The following is a 22,123-nucleotide window of genomic DNA, read 5'->3' on the forward strand; positions in this document are numbered from 1 at the left end:
TTTACCGCCAATACTGCATTTCAAAGTTTATAGAAACCAAGCCATTTCAATGTTTTATTATGAATGATACAAGTATGATTGATCTCGTTCTTTAATTCAATAAGCAAAGTTGTAAAGATGAACGTTTTCGATTAATTTTCGTTTCTCCAAACATTTAGTTGTTAGGACTCGTACATGAACATCAAATTAAAAAATTAGGACATTATTATAAATTATAGGGGTCCCCATTTTTTGTTAGTATGAGTGTATATTTTTAAATACCTAAGTACTTTCTTTATATGAGCCATTCCCTTATGTGTAAAAACTAGTACCTATAATATATAACTGTGTGTTTTTGTTAAAAAAATCTGAGATTTTTATACATAAAGATATGTGTGTGAAACTAAGTCATTGTATATCGCAAGGTCTTATATGTCTAATACACACTTCAAATCAACATTTTCAAGGCCATCTTTATCTCATTCTTCTATTGTCGTTAATTAAATTCCTAATCTGCTAGTTTAGTTACAGCTAAACTTTGTTGACAATAGCAATTGTAGCCCTTGTTTCTATATCAAATTTTTAGAGATTAATGTATAAAAGTTATATAAAATTAACATTGTAAAATTACCAATTATGCAATTTAATTACGAAGTAACTCAATATTATTATTTGTAAATAATAATTCTAGAAAAATGTTCTAGAAAAACCTTTCAATATTGATTTTGGTTTTTCAATTTTGAATATGATTTTAGGTATGTAATCTGTAACTGGTTATATTATTTTCTTTGGCAGACAATCTAAATACTTATAATGTTTAATTATTTTAAAACATTGTTGATTTTTGGGCTAATATTACTAATATTCATACAATTGTAAACTAAAATAAACTCCTGGACAAAATTAACGCACCACTTTAATTAATCCAAATATTTACAATATGAACACAAAATAAAACTAAGTTACTTAACTAAGTTACATTGAAATAATAATAAACACCTACAAATAAGTCCAACATGACTTTATCATGACCTTAATTTGCCTTATCGTTTCTTTAAAAATTTGGTTTTGCCGGAAATGCGTAAATAAGCTAGCATAACTCCAAATTGCAAAAAGAAAAAAATCAGTAAAGTAATACAATAAAATGCATCTATTCAACACTAATACCGTGTAGGCCCTCCTCTACTTCTTATGACTGCATTTATGCGTCGAGGCATGCTTGATATCAAATGCTCAACAAAAGCTTGCGGAATATTCTCCCATTCTTCAATAACGGCCTCAATGAGTTAGTTGTGATTGGCAATAGTGGGTCTACGAATCTTTTTTTTTTTGAGATAGTCCCATAGATGCTCTATAGGATTCATGTCCGGACTGTTAGGTGACCACTCTAATAATGGAATATCAACATCATTTAGGTAGCCAATAACCTGTCTAGCCACATGAGGACGAGCGTTGTCTTGCATGAATAAAAAATTAGGTCCAAGAAACGGAGCCAAAGGCATTATATGTTCGACAATAATGTTGTCTAAGTAATAATGGGCATTCGTAGACCTCGTACGTATGGGGACCAACTCCGTACGAGCTTCAAAACAAATTCCCCCCAAAACATTTTAGAGCCACCACCAAAAGGTACTTTAGGAGAGATATTGCAGCTGGCAAACCTTTCTCCTCGCCTTCGCCAGACACGCTCACGACCATCTGGAGCTTTTAGCTTACTCTAGTCTCATCGGAGAAAAGAACTCGTTTCCAATCATCGATGGTACAATTATGATGCAATCTTGCAAAATTCAATCTCTGAACCCTGTGTTTTCTGGTAAGCAAGGTTTCCTGCTGCTCAATTCTGCTTCATGTAATCGTCTTCTAACTGTTTGAGACGATATCGCAACATTTCGAACATCTGCTAGTTCATTTTTTAGCAAATTGCTGGTGACTCTCCTATCTCTGAGAGCACATTATCTCAAAAAAGGATCATCAATTTGATTAGTGCAACGTTTTCGCCCTTGCCGTGGTCTTCGATGGTACGACCCTGTTTCATTATATCGCCTCACCTTGCGACTGATGCTGGAATGATGTCTTCCTAACAAAACTGCAACGCATCGCATTGAATATCCTTCATCTAGGAGAGTCGATGCTTGCACTGCCTCCTCCATTGACAAATTTTTTTGGCGGTTCATTTTTTTATTGATTTTTATGCAAATGAACTTCCAAACGTGCATGTGATGAAAAATATCACAATAAAAAGCTTGTTTCTCACAAGCACTTTGCTTTAATCGGCACTTTTTATGAAAAGTTTAACTCACTTTTAGTCTAAAACGAAGTTTAATACAAATTATTGTTAAAACAAGATTTTTATTAGCTTACATAACAACTGTCACTGTCAAACAAGGTCCATAAGCAAGTTGCCGTACAGTAAATTATCAATAAATAAAGATTATTGAGAAAAATATGAGTGGTGCGTTAATTTTGTCTAGGAGTTTATTTTAGTTTCTGCTATAGCCTCATGTGTACCTTATATACATGGTAATTCTTTGGGAGTTCCAATCGGAGGGTTTAGAGAACCTTGAAATAAAATATCTGAAAATTTAGTATGAGGCACTTTTAGTATGCCCGATTAATCTAAAATATCTAGAGCCTCCTACCACTTCCTGTTATACCACAAGTTGACTAAAACTTCCTTTTTTTAATATAAAGTCCTATTACGCATTTCGATAGAACAGCTCTTGAGAATTTTCTCATAAGGTTAAGTTAGCTACCTTTCACCGGTTATTGAGATATTTGGTTTTTATGTATAGACTAAATGTTTGTATTTTGATTTTTATTGTATTATATAGCTTGCCATGGAAATTTTAGTTGACAGTTCTCAGTTCGCGTAAATTATAGACAAATAAACAGGATTACATTTTAAAGAACTCAAATCTTACTCTTAAAATCAAAATCATAATACAAACATTTAATCTATACATTTAAAGTTAAAGTTAATCTATACAATAACTGCTAAATATAGGTACAGGAAGTAGAACAGTTAAAGTTCTTTCTAATAAGGTCATAATATATAGGGTGATCATTTAATAAACTTGAGAAGTTTTTAGTTACGCACATTGAATCACCTTGTATATATTAAAATGTTTTATTATTTATAAAGATTGAGTGTCAAATCACTGTTTTAAAATAAAATTGGTCATATCCCGTAAAACGGTCATGTAAGGTAGCATAACCTTATATTGAGAAAACTATCAAGAGCTGTTCTATCGAAATGCGTATTAATATACAGGACATATATGTAAAATAAGGTCTTCCTAGTTGAAGTACTCCGGCTGTGAGAGTGAAGATGAACAATCTGGAGTGTCAGAACTGGTTGAAGTCTTTCTGACTATCGAGAAAAATGTCAAGAGATAATTTTTCACCAATTAAATTTTGGGTGAGATGGGTGACAATTTCAGTCAACGCGGTGTTAGTGGAGTGATCTTCTAAAAGTGTGATTCTTCTTGATTTAATCCAACACGTTGTTGATTTCTATTTTGTTTTGTATTGAAGTTGGGTAATTATATAAGGTGGAGATCTGGAGCAGTTTAATTCGATACTGAGAACTGATCGTCGAAGACTTGATTTATCAATTCTTTAAGGTTAGCGATACCTCGGTCGATATCAGTGTGTGAGTTAAAGTTACCTAACTGAGGGGTATCAAGTGTTAGGAACTGTTTAAAAACGTTCAGTCATCGTTTTTTGTAGTCTCTTGTTTTTCTGGAAGTGTTTTGTAAAAGATGGTTTTGTGAGAGGATGGTTTCTCTCACTAGTATGGAAAGGGAATCTGATGTAATGAATGTACAACGATACATTTGCCGTCGAGCAGATCAAGAATGTGGTAATTACACATGGTGTGGTCGACTTAGAATACGCCAATGCAGTTCACGAGCATCCGTTCATGATTGGGGTAATATGTGTAATAGTTCTAGGAGGAGGTCGCCTGGAAGGTTGCTTGACGTGTCTCCAAAATGTATGTGCCTGGCGGTGAATTATCCGAGAATGATGGCCTTATTCAGGGTGGAGATATATTCAAGTACCGCTTGGGATAGAGGTTTGACAGAATGTTCGTAATAAGAAACTACTTAGATAGGTCTAGAAGGAGTTTAGAGAGAAGGTCGCTCCGAGGATAATGATCTTATTAAGGTTAGGGACATTTTCAAGCACCGTTTGGGAGAAAGGTCAGAGAGGATGTTTTGAATAAGAAACTACTGTCAGTATAGTGTTGTTGTCTAGGTGTATGTCCATTACCAGAATGTATTCATTGGTAAGAGCAAGATGAGGAGGGTTTATATGGTAGGAAGAAGGAATGCCGTATATATTAAAAAGATACACTAATTGTGGGATATCCGTTACGGGGACGGTGGACTATAAAGTATCCTACAAAGTTTTGGCAAATGGGAGCGTATATTGATAGATATGGTTGGTTTCTGGTTCGGCGTTAAAGGATGTTTTTAAAAGCACTCCATTAGTGGGAATATTTGTTCAGTCTTAGAACAGAATAAAGTATAATCTCCCTAATTCTGAACTTCAATCAACCAACACTTCCAATAATCTCTTTTAAGAAAAAAAAAAAACAAAAGATAGTGAACCAAGTGAAACCGATGGAATATATACCAGAAAAGCGTAAAACATTACGAGTTGGTGAATGTCCAAAGTTGGAAAACGCTTCTAAAAGTCCGGTACTTCCGGTAGAACCAAAAGTAATAGGACGCTCTAAATATTTTATATTCTATTTCTAATTAGCCTTCTTCGGCCCATCTTTGAACATAGGCCTCCCCAATCCCTTTCCCTTCTTCTCTGTATGTCGTTACAGTCAGCCATCTAGAGCCCACGTGCTTCTTGATATCATCTGCCCATCTGATTTGGGGCCTTCCTTTGCTTCGTTTATATTCCCACGGTCTCCAACTTATAAGAATTTTGTTCCATCGGTCTTCTTTTTGTCTTATATTGTGTCCGGAAAATCTCCATTTCAATTTTGCAACTTCTTGTCTAACATCTCCCACTTTTGTTTTCTCTCTTATCCACTCGTTTCTCTTTTTATCCATTAGTCTTATGTGCAACATTTGTCTTTCCATTGCTCTTTGGGTTTTTATGATTTTGTCCATGTTTGCTTTTGTAAATGTCCACGTTTGGGAACCATAAGTGAGAACAGGAAGTATGCATTGATTGTATACTTTGGTCTTAAGATGCTGTGGATATCTTTTATGTTTAAGAATGTAGCTTCGTTTGCCAAATGCCGCCCATGCCAGTCTAACTCATCTTTTTATCACTGCTGTTTGGTTTTCTCTTTATAGTTTATAGCTTATATATATATATATATATATATATATATATATATATATATATATATATATATATATATATATATATATATATATATATATTATAGTTTGACCCATATATAATCCTGAACTTGTTCTATTTCATCTTGTCCGATCCTCATTGTGATGTCTTCATCTGTATTTGTTATGATTTTGGTCTTGCTGTAATTCATATTAAAGCCTATCTTTCCAGCTTCTACGTCCAGTTCTTTCATCATTTCAGATAATTCTTTTTTATCGGTTATCAATGCGATGTCATCAGCGTATCTTAGATGGTTCTAACGTTGTCCACAAATTTTTATACCATTTTCAACCCATTCTAATATTTTAAAAATATCATTTTGAGCCCATTATAAAAATTTACCTGTATACAAATACTGCATGGATATTAAATTAATAAATTATTAAACAGAATATAAGATTTGCGTTGTAGGATAAATTATTAATTACTTTTAGATCGCAGCAGTTGACTTTAATATTTTTGTCAATATTTAGTATAATATTTGAGTTATTTTGTAAAAACGCGATATCAGGTAAGGTACAATTCAAAAATAGACTTATTACAAAACAAAATGATAACAAATTTCTGCCAGACCTCGACCCAAACAGAAACTATTTAATTCAAAATACACATGGTTCCTATTATATTATTTAAATATTGACTAGCGTTATCTTTTCATACACATCGTTTATTGTATATTTTTATAATTACATGTGTAATAATAATTTTTGTTCGTCGTATTTAGTACTCAGCAAACATTTATAATAGATGGACTCACACGTTTTCAACTACTGTTGTTATACAAAATGATTTTATTTTATTACTATATTATATTTTATGCATTAGCTCACCTAATCTGCGTATTTTATTTTGTATATTTGTGCTACGTGCTTCAATTTTCGCTATCATTTTTTTATAAAAATAAATAAAGCAGTAACAAGTGATCTTTAAAATCTAGAACGTGAAGAATTAATAAACAAAACTTAAAACACAAAAATGCCAAAAGGTCAAGATCAATTTATGGTGATATTTACAAAATAGCATTGCATCACAATATTTATGAAACAATATCGATATCAATCTCTCTCTCGATCTTGAACGTTTCCTTTCAAATTAGGTATTAATATCTTCATTAAGGAGCTCTGTAAGTACGGCTTATTTCTCCTATGCCAGAGAGAGCATAATGGACCAAATTAACATAAAATTAAAAAAACTGGAGACTCGAGGAAGTAAATATTAACAAAAAGTATGTTTAGCAGACTAAAGAAGCGGCATCAGTCTCCACAATATCGCGACAGCAATCAACGTTAGACGACGGTTTGCGTACTCTTACAGAAAACACAGAGAGGATTGAGGTATCTCCACAACGGTTATACGGAGCTCAAAGAAGGAAGCTCAGAAATATAAAGCAGCAGTAGTTTGACACTTGAAATGTTCTCATACCGCGGAAACCTCCAATTACTCCTTGAGGGAGAACTTATGCCACACAGACTGCTTCGTCCCAAAAATATTATCGTGCGTTACAAAAGAAGTTACAAAACTTCTCTATTAGGGATCAAGGAATCCATGTACTCCATCATGAGGCTTATGCAGTTGAATGGAAAAAAATCTACGCAGGCTGGGGCATTAATAAACCAAAACCTGCGACAACTACGACAACCACACAAGAGACCGAAGAGGAATCCTGCAGGCAGAATTGATGTAAAGGGGGGTAATAGGCAAAAGGTTAGGGAACTTCATTTTATAAGATAGAAGCTAATTATGTGGGTGTATAGAAGAATGTTGAAGATATCATGGACCGAGAATGTAAAAAACAACGAAGTCATGAGAAGAATCAACAAAAGAATGGAAGTATTGGAAACCATCAAGACACGAAAGCTGCAATACCTGGGGCATGTTATGCGTAATGAGAGATACAACCTACTTCAATTGATTATACAAGGGAAAATCCAGGGCAAGAGAAGTGTAGGAAGAAGAAGAATCTCATGGTTGCGTAACTTGAGGGAATGGTACGGATGCACATCAATTGAACTATTCAGAGCAGCAGCATCTAAGATCAGAATAGCCATGATGATTGCCAACCTCCGTCGCGGAGATAGCACGTGAAGAAGAAGAGCTAATTATGACCAGATACTAAAATTGGAACGTATATCTTTTGAAATCTGAACTGTGTAGTCCAGAGAAATCCTAAAACCTCCCATAATGAAGTTGCTGGCTTTTATGTAGAGCACAGCACTTCTTGGTTTTTCTGGTATCTTGAAAGGATACGGTGTGTTAGAAAGGTCTCACATCCTATTGTTAATGACAAGTAATGTCTCTGTTGAGTAATTATAAAGGAGAAAAATGGAATATTCGCTCCAATTTATACAATTCAGTGAAATAAATGGAAATGAGTGGAAAGTGTAAGTACGTAAAAGACTTGAAATTCAACATATTGGAGAAAAAAGAGAAGACCGACATGGAATAAAACTTAAAATTGACCACAATGTGAAAAGGGTAACCTCGAATGAAAAGGAAATCTTAGCTAGAAAGGATTATAAAGAGTGCCTAAAAAGGCATCTAACAGTTTTTAAAGGGTATCTATGGTATAAACTGAAAATTGAGGAAAATTTATAACATAATTATCCACAAACTCATAACAAATGCTTCCGTACAAATCCAAAGTGAAGCATAAATATACATGAGTCAATTTGGCGAATCGAAACAAAGTAACTTTGATGTGGGTGCAGGTCACAAGGGAATTGCAGGAAATGAGGAAACTGACAGCCTCACAAAAGAAGAGGCAATACCCCATTCCAGGGTCCAAAACCCTTCTGAGGACTATCGAAAAGCGACCTTAGAGAGAAACTAAGGACTTGGGAACTCAATTAAGTAAGATCTAACACAACATGACAAAGGCAATCAAAAAGACTCAAAAGTCTCGCCTACTGCAACAAACCGCGTTCTCGAAGTGAGTAAAAAAGATATCAAAATGGTCACTGGTCTTCTCACTGGTCACTGCTCTCTTTGAGATAAAATCTCAAAAAAATGGGCAAATCAGATAACGACTAAAATTCCTAGGAGACCTCAGTCTAGCGCCCTCTGACATAGAAAACAAGTCATCTAGGAAGCTAATAAACTTCATCAGAAGTATTGGTATCCTAGTGTTCAACTAGATTAAGGTATGCACAAAAGATCTCTATGGGTCGAAGTGTGGTGAGGCTGCATGGACTTAACGACCTCACATAATATATAACACATTCCGAAAAACAATAAGAAAATTGGCCGTAGTAATATTAATAGAAAAAGACAAAAATCCATCTCCTGTGTTAAAAAAAGTAATAATTTAAAAAACGTTTACAAAACAGTGTTTAAAAAATATTCAACACAATGTAGCAACTATTTTCAGACTTACTTACTTTCGTTCATTGTAGGCGATTAAATAACTCAACGTTGACCTAATAATTAGAGACACTTACCTTCTTCCGCAGGAAGTTCTGTAACAAAGAAAAAATATGAGCAACAATTGGAGATGAGTATAAAAATCTACGTAATAACAAAAATTAAAATAAAAGAAAAACTAACAGCTATATAATTTTCGTCCTTGCATATGTATTGCAAATACATATGTAAGCACAAAAAAGTATTAAAAATACATGGATTACAAATTGGCTTCAGTTGAAATTAGATTGTTAATGTTTATATATGAATTTGGTACGAATTGGATCATATCGTTTAATTCGAAAATTTGATAATTCAATTTTAATTTAAAAAAGCACTGAGACTGCTTTCCTCATTCTCATACCCATGTTTTTTATTATATTCCAATATCTAGATTAATTTTTATATATTACTCCTTTTTTATCCTACTTTTTTCTTATCGTTTTATATAAAGTTAACCGCTTTCTTTTATGAATGTTAATGTCTCGAAAGGTTTAGATTTGACTTTCATTAAAAAAGAAAAATTAATTTAATAAAATCATTTTATTCAATCTTATCTTCAATGAAATGATCATCAATATAGTATGCCCATTGGATATTGCCCAATCTGATAATATTTTTGTAGTCTAGTCTCAAACTTATAACCATGAAATTAAGCTGGATGGCATTATATTATAGCTAACATCAATAATAAAGACAGTAATACGATTACAACGTGATTTGTTAATGTTTTTGCGTTTTGTCGTAGTCCTTTTGCAGACGTCTCAGCCTCAGCACCGGCACTTCAAACCCTTCCTATCCATCTTTAATAATTGTTTTTAAAGTTTGATTTTAAAAGCTTCCAGTTGCTTCTTTTGATCCACTTTCAATATCCTAATGCTTCTTCTTCTTTTAGTGCGTATCCGTTTCGGATATTGGCGACCATCATGGTAATCTGTATTTTGCAAACTGCGGCTCTGAAAAGATTTGTGGTTGTTGTGTTGAACCATGTACGTAGATTTTTCAGTCAGGAAATTCTTCGCCTTCCTGATCCTCGTTTTTCTTCTACTTTTCCTTGAAGAATAAATTGCAGCAACCCATATCTTTCGCTGTTCCTCATGATGTGGCCGAGGTATTCAATTTTGGCTGTTTTTATTGTGGTTAACAACTCTTTGCCTTTTTACATGCTTAATAAAACGTCCTGGTTAGTAACCATCCCAATGCTTACACTTACCTAAATGTTTAAATTCGTTCGTGTAAATATACATGATGACGTTTGGGTATTCAACGGACCAATTATATAAAATGTATTAAATTTTCCCCTATTTTAATGGCGTATCGAACGTGTAGGTGAGGGAAAGACATACATATTGTTCCTTTAAGTCCCATGGTGTCATGTTCGTATTATAAATGAAAAGAATAGGTCCAATTGAACGGGTAAGTTTTAACGAGCCGCTAACATTTGTACTTTATAAATTCATACATTCTATGGATATTATTATACTAATGTATACTAATTAACTCGGCATATTTTTTACCAGTTAGTAAGAGAAGACCGCCAAAATAATTTCATAATCTAGTTTTGAAATTTCATTGATTTTATGAACTAGTTAAAACAGATCTGCTTCCTAAATATTTAGGCTAAATGGATATAAAAACTTTTGCTACAGATATTTTTTATAAGATCGGTTTAAAGGTAAGCGCGCACTTGTCCGCGGTCCGCAATGGAACGCAACATTATGCGCGGCAGTTTAACATGTTTGTGTATTCAAATGAATCAGCGTGCACTTTACGGAAACGACACACATCGATTTACATCGAAACGCGCGGAAATTCGGAATGGAGTATTGTCGCGAACAGTAGTTTCGAAGAAATATGAGTTTCTAAATGTTATTACTGTTCTGAATCAATTTTCTTGAGGCATTAATACAGTTTACTATTTTTACTGGAAGTAAGCCAGTAAGATTTTTTGTAAAAACTATGTTAAAAGTCATAAATGTTGTATTTTGTTTTGTGAGATCAATTTTTATTGATATTTTTCATGACTTATTCTAAGGTATTGATAAAATTTGTCTTGGTGATCAATTAAATTAGGAAATAAAGTAGCAAATTCACTTTCCGTGTTTCGCTGTTTACAAATTTCATATTTATTACACTTGCTTTTTGTAAGTTTATTTTGTTATTCCTCTTACTAGCACAATAAATTAACGATAATAATTTTTAGATTAATAATCGATGAAATCTGTAAATCGACTTAGCTGACGTGATTCTGCTAATAAATGCGCGGTACGGCATTTAATTCCGGGCTGTAGCGGTGCGTTCCGTTGCCAACCGATTCGGTCAAATGCGCGTTATCCGTAATTATACATTGTGATATATTGAATCAATATCAATAATAGAAATAATTCGTTTCAAACTTTTATAACTATTTTAGATGTTAAAACCGACGTTATATCAGAAGTTTTCAAAAGCTTGATTACCTTGCCGGGAAAGCTGTATATTAAGCTTTGACCTCACGTTAATTGATAGATATCAGGGAAATGTTTGGTTTAGTTCAGTTTAAATTTATCTAGTGGTATAGTAACACTCGATAAGTCAGATATTATTTGACTAGAAAATTTTTTATATCTGTTGATGAAGTAAAATCACCCGAATAAATAATCTAGTTTTGAAATTTAATGGTTTTATGAAATTTTTGTAATCGATGCTTCCTGAAAATTTAGACTAGATTAACTAACTTTCGTCACAACCCTTGCAGGTTTATAAAATGGGTTTAATTATATATTGTACTTGATCGAAAGAATAAAAGCGCAAATACACTCTTCGACGATATTATCGAATATTTTTATTATTGTCATAATTTCATACTTCAGATCACCATTTTATATACAATATTAATATGAATATACCACAATGACATTTGGGGATAAATAGTGGATATGTAAAATTTAAAACCTATTTTGAACCTGCTACTCGTTAAATTTTAGTTTTTTATTGTACTTAGATATGTAAATACATAGTAAGTAATAATAGGTAATGTAAACTTCATTATATTCGAACAAAGTATTATTTGGATATTTTAAAGCCCGACTATCACACCGGAATGCTTTACAGTACACTTGGTGTTTCTTTGAATAGTCATAACTTTGGACTACCACGTTTTTAACTCACAAAGCCCGGTGGCCCTTTGAACCTATTTAATATCCGTTCGCTGTGTTCATTCTTCCTCATACACATTATATCCAACTCCCTAATTTCAAATACATAGACATATACACACTGCTGTCCTCGTTACTTAGATTTGAAACAATCTTTACTATTTTGATATAACTATAATTTATGTTTTTATTTTGAGTGTTCTTGGCAATTCTAAAATAGCAGTTCAGATAGAAACAACATTAATCATCACAATACGAAAATAACAATAGATGTGAACAAGATATGAACTAGTTTCATTACATGAAATAATGAAGCTCTCCAATTATCAAAAAAGAACAAAAAAAAATATAACAATGAATAGTTTTTTAAATGCCTTTAAAAATATATCAAAAATCACGTTGCTTGATGCTAACAATGTACCATAAATTTACATAAAAGCTATTATCTACCATAAAATATGATCTCAATTTAATATACTGACCAGTTTACTGCTTTGACATGAAAACCAATATGCACTCCCTAAATGTCCCGGAATATATTGGTATACGTTTTTAGGAATTGCACATCACATTTTGATTAAAATACACAATTTTGGCGGAAGTTCATTTTGCTAACTTTATTACACAAATTCCGAAAAATTTCAATCTTAAAATGTACAGAAATTTAATTGGTAGAGGAATTTTTTTATAAAACTAATATTTGAAAAATTTCAAAAGTTGAAAAGAGTGCTGCAATGATTCAAAATATGACATTCTTTGATATGAGTTCCCAGATATAACCCACAAAAAGAGTATATAACTAAAAAAGACAATTTTTAACAAATTCTCCAATATTTTTTGTTTTTGATGTTTCGTGGAGCTTTCGAAGTATTTGACATGTTGACGTGTGTCTTCTTGCATGCGTTGTTTATTGTACAATCGGGTATCTAATTTTCGTCTTTAAAAATATCGATCTCATTTTAGTGTTTTCAAAGTACTATATTACAAATTTCTTTATGACATCTGTAAAAACAGTCGTGACATCTCATGGTCTGCGAAAAGTGACTATGAGAATATGTTTTAATCCTTTAATTAGTTAAATCTACAGTTTGTCTTATAAACATTCTTTGTTTTTTTTTGGAGTTTACTATGTGTATGTTTTTGTTCTTCCATTTATAGTTATTTGATTTGTTAATATCATAATATCTTATGGTATAGTTCGCTTTATTTGTTAGGTAAACGGCAAACTTCCCAGGTGGGAACCCTTTCTATAGAAAAGTGTTACTCGATAGATTACAGTGTCTTGAAGAAGGAATAAAACAATTCCGAAAGCTGGACCAAAAGCAAAAGAGTGTTTCTGTAACATCCCGGCCAAACCTGACTGCAGCCCTAATAAACTGTGTTGTTTGTTTATATCGACAGTCAATAATATCCAGTATTTCTTATATAAACTTATTAAGTTATAATTTTTTTATTCAGATAAGTAGAAATAAAATAATCGTAGATAAAATATGCTTTCTTCTCTGAAGCCTATTAATTTATTGATTGTGGGAGATGCAATTCACTTTATTTCTTTCATTTTTAAACATTTGTTTCGATTTGTAATCCGAATACAGTTGTGTGGTGAATTTACAAACTAATATTTTTATACGTTTGAATGTAGAAATATTTTATTTCGACTAGGGACTCGGTTAGTAATCTATTTACATCGGCATATTGCCGTATAATTTAATACTTTCAAGTTTGTTTTTATCCATATAAACCCAACCACTGTTTGGTTTTACGGTTAGTTAAGCAAGTACTCCATAGTTCACTGAAGATGAACTCATTAGTCCGAAAACGTTCTGGCTATATATTGGGATTTATTTTTTTCACGTGTCCATACCATATAAGCTGTTAGGTTATTATTCTATCGTTGATTTTTTTCTGATACTTCCATCTGTGGTCTAACAGTCTTCATTAAATGTTCCAGTTTTGATATTCACCCTGCTCTTCAGAAGAATTCCATTTCCACTGCCTTAATTTGTTCCTTATTTGTCATGTTAAGTTGCCAACATGAATCGTACGATATTATAGGCTCTACAATGGACTTGTATATTGATAATTTGGTTTATCGTCTAATTTTTGTCGACAAAAATATTGAGTTTAGTGTTTGGATTGCCGCTTTCTCTCTCGATAATCTACTCTGTATATACAGTGCCTTGCTCCATCTCTATACCCATTTTGTAACACTTCCTGCGCCAGGTATCTAGTGCCTCCTGAATGTATATTTTAAATAGAGTTATGGACAAACCTTTATTCCTTTATTCACTCTGAAAAATTCTGATATCCTTGTGTCAACTTTTACCACTGCTGTAATTTTTTACCGATTTTATAAATAGTTTTCACATATGTATACTTGATTTAAGTTACTATTTCTTAAAACTTTAACTAGTTTTATGAGGGACAGATTATGGTATGCTTTCTTTAACCAAGATGGGTATATAGATTCCTTTCCAGTCTCGTTTCAACTATTTGTCTAATTTAGAATATATTATCAAGGCAGGATCTTCCATTTAGTCATCATCTTCCAGGCAGTAGATCTTCGTTACATGTATAACCATTATAGTTGTATTCCTTAGATTATCTGATTTAGAGTTTTCGAAAAAAAAATTGTACGACGTTATTTCTTGACCTCTGCATTATTGAAGCTTGGCATAACGGTCTGATATTGCAAAACCAGTTGTCGAATTATTTATGTTAAAAAATAACTATTAAAATTATATCAATTGTCTAAAAAAATTAAGATTATAGCAATTGCTTCGTCCCAATCACTACGAATGGTGCATGCATCAATTAAAATCATTGGACCTTGTACAGCCAATTTCTCACATGTCAAACTACAAAAAAACACAAACACGAAAGAAATATCACTAAGGCCGGTTTATTTTTAAAACTGATCATGAAACTGAAAATAGTGTCCGTCGAAAATAAACGCATAACACAAAATTTGAAAAAAAAATTGGCAATTTAAGACGTATATTTCTGGACAGTGTTGTGTGGGATATTTGATTTTTTACTGGGGAACATTATACAAGCTTCTAATTTATTGGGAAGTTTTATCGGGATTAAACGTTCCAGATATCCGTTCTATCTGGCCACTGGTGTAATGTTTGTTTTATTAACTGAAAATGAAGAAAAAGGCTGTTGGTATAAGCAATTAAAATATTTTTTAAATAATTAGGTAATTTTAACTAGGAGTGAATAACACGATTATTTTCCCATTACGCTAATTGAATCATATAAATTTAATAAAAGATGAAAATTTAAGCTTTTAACCTATTAGGTCAACAATTTATTCTATAGATATCCATTGAAAATATCGATTGATAACCAAACAATTTTAGTTTTAGTCTTATGATCAAAGCGATAGCGTCCAGTAATATATTAGCGTGATCAAAGAACATTATGACCCAAAAAAATAAATCAAGGATAAAAATTTGGGAATAGGTACATAAAAGGGTATATTATTAAATAAAAAAAAGTTTACATTCCTAAGGTACCTGCGTTTTGCAAAAATTCTGCAAAAATAAATGAGTTTTCATTTATTGGGTTGTATTTCGTAAAATAATGAAAAAAATATAAAATTTCTTTAGAAAAGTATTATCGGCATGACTTAACCTTAAAAATTTGTCGAAACATTTTTTATATCTTTAGTAGTTTCTAAGATATAGCCTTATAGTTGTAACTGCTTATTTGGGTTACCAATTGGATGCGCGTACACATAAAAATGACACATTTTTGAATGAACTAATTTTTTCAGCAATAATATGGGACAACTACCAAACATAAAAGTTTACGAAGAAGACATAAAAAAACCTCAATTTTAATATAAATGAATGTTAAAAATATAAACATACGTTTTTGAGGGCAACAAATATTTTTCCTAATAAAAAATTTATACAATCATTGAAATTAAAATTTCAATTGGATTTACCTACATTCTAGAATGTTGATGTAATATTTATATTTAAAATTTTATAATTTATAATACTTGTAAGGTTAAAAATTTGTATTGTGTTAGAAGATAAAAAAAATAAATAAAAAGCAATGAAAATGTTATGATAAGTACTTGAAAATGTGGGTTGTTTTAAAACCTTTTTACTTTTTTGTAACTATAATACTTTTTAATTAAAGTTCAATTGTTACAAATAAGTTCAAAAGGTGGTCATGTTTCGATAAAATCAATGGCATTTTTTTCCAAAAAAAAATTTTGAAATGAAAATTTGACAGCATATTAAAGAAGACTTGACCCGTTAGAAACGCAAAAATAAATGGGGCCTCAAAGAAGTAAAAAAATGTACAACGCGGTATACGTCGGTGGGGCGCATGCGCTTCCTAAGTAGCACACAAACAACTTGAAAATTTAAAAGAGTCCATGCTGTTATATTTATGTTGAGTTACAAAGTTTTGGAGTTTTTTATATTTTTTTAATTTCTCTATTATTTATAATTCAATGTTTTGTCTTTTTTTACCAATATTATTAATTATTAATTCACATAACATTTGAGGTTTTTTTTTATATTATTGACTTAATAATTTAATTATTAAATAATATTACTTGCTTTATGTGCGAGCACCCAGGTGGGAGTTAAAAAAGGCTATTTCTCAGAAACCACTATAGCTATAAAAAAAATTTTAGACAAATTTTTAAGGTAAAGTCATGCTGATAATAGTTTTCTAAAAATTTTTTTCATTGTTTTATGAAATACAGCCCAATACATGAAAATTCAACCCTTTTTGTAAAATTTTTGCAAAATGGAGGTTCCTACTTTAGGATTGTAATCTTTTTTAAATAACACTTTCAACGATCTATTCCCAAATTTTTATCCTTGATTTATTTTTTTCAGGTTTTGGCAAATTTAAACACTTATTAGATCCTTGGGTAAAAATCTTCGATTACTAGAACGTAAATATCCTGTATAAAATATCGTTGTTCCGTTTAAACACACGGTAACTACTGAAATGTGAAGATGTGTTAGTAACTTACATACAGCTACAATACAACGATGCCAACCTAAAATAATGATAACAATTAAGCGCCACGGTATCCTTCACGGAGACTAAAGACCCTGTATTAGAGAGACCATTTTGAACAAAATTATACAGCAAACTGTAAAATAATACCAAAATCATCCGACAACATAAAACAGGCCATTCACGTTCCGATTTTTAGTCCGACTAGTGGTACAACTTCCTTGAAATCGGACCGTGAGTTGGCTGGTTGGATTAGTTGGACAACTAGTGGTACGAGTCGGAACATCTAGAGGGACGACTTGAAGGTCCGACTTCCGACTGGCGACCGTTACGTATGAGATTTCTATGAATTTTTGTACGCAAAGATCCCTAGTTCGCAAATATTTAATAGAAAATAAACTTTCAATTGCATGAAAATTACCCCTATTAAAATACACGATTCTTCATCATCGTCTACTTTTATTTAGGCAAAGCATTTTCCTTTCTGTAGATCTATTTCGGACACAATTTTCAACACTCCGGATTGGCTACAGAAGAATTATCAACAAACAACAAAAAATTAAATCATAGTTGTAATGAAATTAGAAGTAACTGTTTCTTTATATTGTTCTGAAGTTATTTTCTTGTGACATCTTATGCAAATTTACTATTTTAATTAGAAAAGGCCTGAATATTAGTTAGAAATTAAATTTATGTGACTTGTCGACTTCAACTTCGGAATATTTTGATACCGATTTCCGAAGTGGAGGTCCAAACGTCAAATACATTCAATTTCTAACTTATATTGTGGCTTATTCCCAATTAAAATAGTAAATTTACTATACGTTGTTCAATAGTGACACATTCACGCATGAAGGTTTTCGAAATGAGTAGACCAACTTTTTCCAGCAACAGCGAAAAAGTGAAGTTGTCCATTCTGATGTTGTTTTTCTAATCATCCTCATCTATGACATTGATAATCCTCACGATTCAATAAATAATTTCTTCATCCAACATGTTTTCTTCTATGTTTCAAATAAAAAGGATAACAAGCACAATGTTGCCATTTTCCTCACCCTAATTATATTTTGCGTAGTGTTTACTCGATACATTTTTTGGTTAAGCGATGTACACCGTCGTGAAAACAAACTAGAAGGGAAATTGGACCGCTAGTTGGATAGCAAGTCGGAGCGTGAGTGGAGACGAATATCCAACTAGTAGTCCTGCTAAGTGAGACCGCAAGCCGGAACGTGAATGCTCAGCTTAAGACCATGAGCCGATTAACCAATAAATAAGAAGGAAATAGATAAAATAGGAGAGCTGTGACTGCTTTATTTTTTCCACTTTCATTTAAATCATGTAACCTATACACATATTTCCTATTTTGTCCTTGAACTTACAGTATTTTCTACAGACGCTGTGTCATAAGCATCCATCAGAACAGTCGGATAAAAAAATGATTGTAACTTTGTTTAAGACCATGAGCCCATTAACCAATAAATAAGAAGGAAATAGATAAATTAGAAAGACGGGGAGCTGTGACTACATTATTTTCGCCACTTTCATTTTCATCCATCAAACACAACAACCATCCCTTTCTCTAATCCAATACCAAATAGAACTACAGATTTTAAGCACTGATCCATTGTATTTTCAAATCCATATTACATTTAAAACGAAGTATAATATTGTCGACTTAATTATCTTTTTGATTATTGCGTTGCATGCTTATGCTTAGAAAACAGTTCTTTACGAGTTGTGGTTTGTTTGTTTTTTACTTCTAGGAAATTCTATTAACAACAAGTATTTCGTGTATAAACAAAATCTATAATTTCGTTTATTGTGTTCATTAATCCTGGCCAAGTGAAATCAAAGTAGCTGATAAATATTTATTTTTGTTGTTTGGGTTTGGAGCTTTGAACATTTTTTACCAATAAGGTTTGTCCTTCGGATATCATCTTGATAAAAAATAGCTCCCCTACTATTCTACCTTATTTAGCATACATAATATATTAACTAAAACAATAGTATGGTGAATATAATTACATATTTCGACTCTAGTATAACGTGACTGAAATTTTATGTTGAATATTTAAAATAAACGGTTCTATTGACGACACAGTAGACATACGTAAATTGCAATAAAAAACGTAAGAAAATAAATAGCACGTTACTAACTACCAAAATGAATCAATTTAAAAATGAATGGACAATTAAAATATTAACTCAATACAGCTCGTGATTAATATAAATATTTCCGTTATAAAAAATGATCTAAATTTTCTAGACATGGAATAATGACAACTCAAAATATAATTCTTGCGTAATCACAAGTTCATAATTGTACACAAGTCCAATTATACAGTTCATTTGTTTCTTGTACTGCAGTAATTGTAGCACAAAAATAATAAAAATATCGAAAGAAAAGACGCCCGTTTCTTCTAGCTTTCTCCATAGTTTCTACTTAGGATTTTCTTTTGTATCTCTTTTTATTTATTAATACAAATTTCTTCGTTTCAAAACAGCTCGCAGTAAATTTCGTTGATTTATCATTTCCAAATGTTCAGGCCGATTTGCAGAATGGAGTTTCCTTAGATGTTTTGCTTTATAAAATAGAACGATAAAAAATGCAGATGTGAGGTTCACATTGTTTCTTATGACCATAAAAGGAAATTTGACCTAGATTTACTGATGCCTGGATATATACAAAAGGGTCGATGTATATTGTTTTTTATAACGATAATTTCGCGTCGGACTGACGCCTCAGATATTATGTAAATAATATTTTATAGAATATACCTGAAAGGGTCTAATGAGATAATAAAACTTAAATAGACATTTAACGCAAATTCGAATTTTTTGTAGCAAATAAATTGCAAAGATATATAGTACAGAGGCGGCCTTTGTAGTATTAATAAAGAAATATCTTAACGTATCAATACGTAGCTTCCCCGACCTGAATGGGGATAACAAAATTGATATGCATAAAGGGAAGGGAGGAGATAAGCAAACAAAAAAAGAAAGAAAGAAATATGCTTAATCGTATTACGACAAGGGATAGAACTTAATAGTGGGTTGAACAAGATCTCCTGTAACAGTTCTAATCTTGACTGCGCTAACGTGATTCTTTTACCCAGGAAAGACTTCTCGTACTCTGGCAGTAGGCCATTTTAGGGGCGAGGATTGACATGAGTAAGTAAAAAATTTACATGAGAATTAGAAGGTAATAGTATTGAGTGTATAGGGGATGTAGCGGTTTCTAGACGTCTCATCATCATCCAGCCCCATTTTCACATCCATTGTTGGATATAGGCCTCCTCCAAACGTCTCCAGTTCTCTCTATCTCTAGCTGCTGCAATCCAGTTTGTTTCTATTCTCCTTAGGTCGTCGGTCCATCGGGTGGGTGGTCTGCCTCGACTTCGCTTGTCGGCTCTTGGTCTCCACTCCAATAGACTGTCTAGACGTCTACTGACGCAGAAATTCTGGATTTAAAACGGGGTTCAGGGTTATTAAGGATTTACTTGTAATCCGTTTGGTTTTTAATTCAAGGATTTCTTTGAAGCATTTTAGGTTATTGCAAAGAAATATAGTAAAGAGGCGTAACAATTGTTATTAGATAATTAGATACACCATTTAATGCTGATGATTAGGATCATTATTGATATGGTTCATGCAATAATAAATGAAAGAACCAGAGTAGTCCACTAATTGAATAATTAATTGATACAAAGTCTGGTCGAAATCATTACCAAACACTGAACATTTGTTAGTTATTGTTATTTCGATATCAATTATTTAAAATGTTCTTTATTTTTACATTTAATACCTTTCTGGTAATGTGAAAACAGTGGAACCTCCTATTTATGACATTTATGAAAAATTATTATGCGACGTATGACGCATAATAATTTTTCACTTTGGTCTAACTACAATCAATGCTTTCCCTATAACATATGAATGGGATCTAAACTTATCGAATCATTTAAAAATATGTAAATACTATAAATAAATAAATTTGTTCCATATCCCCTTCGATTTACAAGTTTTGACGTAAGAATCGAGGAAGCAATTTAAAGTTTAAAACAGATCCACTTAACATTTAAAACCCATCCAAATTCCATCGTAATCAAAAACCAAATGGATTTTACAGGCGATTCCTACCTCCACCTACAATAAAATCAGCGCGTGCTTGGATCTGAATCATTTTGCTAGTTCTAACTTTTAGACTATTTCTGCATTTCGTAAAGATTAAATGGTTTTATAGTACGGTTAAATTACATTTGTCGAAAAAGATAGACGACGACGTTCAAACAAATCCATTTTATTAATTCTTTGATATTTTGTCTTTTTTTTTTTTAATTAAAATACTTATTTAAACTTATAACAAAAAGAGTTTTATTGTATTTTATAAAAAGTATCAGTATATCTCTAGTATATCTCCTGTGTTCATTTTATAAAGCGTTGATCTTGTTCTTTCCTAGTTTTTAGAAACCAGTTGATTAAAGTTAATTTGACCAAATTTCTTCAATAAAACAACACAAAATGCTACAGATATACAAATTTGGATGTGTTGTCGACGAATTAAAATGTACTAATAAAAGCAGCAAAGAAAAGATTCTACGGGTCTAACTGATGAGAAATTTCGAATACTTTCTATAAGAACCAAAAATGATTTCGTCTAAATCTGTTGTAATCTAAAGTCAGTCTAAAGACCTTATGTCGAAACGTAAAATGTGAAATAAAGTATTTCCATGCAGAAGTTAAATATTTCTTTATTGATGGAAATGTAGTTGTCAGACTAGATCGCTGATTCTTCTTAAGATTTCACCTTCACTCTTTCTTACTAAACTTTATTCTGTTCCACCGATTTAAACCAGAATCACGATTCTGATATTTATTTTAAGTAAATAAAAAGTTCTCACATAACGTTTAAACATAATATTTAAAGAATGAAATAAGAACTGGCTCAAATATAATGCAGTTACAGGTACATGCATTCCTACGGATTTTCATCTGAAGAATTTAATTCCACGTTTTTTCTCGTTTCACATGTATCTTTCTACATATTTTAATAAATAATGACCGCTTTTTCTCCGTAAATCAACGCCATTTAAATTCAGACAAGTGTCAAATACCCCCAGGCTACTAAACAAGTATCTCAACTCGGAAATGTAACACCGTGACGTAGTTGCAAACGTCAATGCCTCTGATATGACGTTGGTTTAAAAATTAAACTTCAGTTCGCAAATAGAAGTCAGCCTTGAAGA

General features: G+C 31.9%; 1 protein-coding gene across 4 annotated transcripts in view; it reads right to left on the bottom strand.

Annotated features, from left to right (window-relative positions):
• SERCA (ATPase sarcoplasmic/endoplasmic reticulum Ca2+ transporting SERCA) overlaps positions 1-22,123 on the bottom strand; it is a 106,093-nt gene that overhangs the window by 47,706 nt on the left and 36,264 nt on the right. For all 4 annotated transcript variants that reach the window (XM_072523041.1, XM_072523042.1, XM_072523039.1 and 1 more), the window contains exon 3: positions 8,784-8,801. In XM_072523041.1, coding sequence (XP_072379142.1) covers positions 8,784-8,801 — 18 coding nt within the window. The remainder of the gene's footprint in view (positions 1-8,783; positions 8,802-22,123) is intronic.

The sequence above is a fragment of the Diabrotica undecimpunctata genome, chromosome 2 (assembly GCF_040954645.1).
Source record: "Diabrotica undecimpunctata isolate CICGRU chromosome 2, icDiaUnde3, whole genome shotgun sequence".
NCBI classification, from domain to species: Eukaryota; Metazoa; Arthropoda; class Insecta; order Coleoptera; family Chrysomelidae; genus Diabrotica; species Diabrotica undecimpunctata.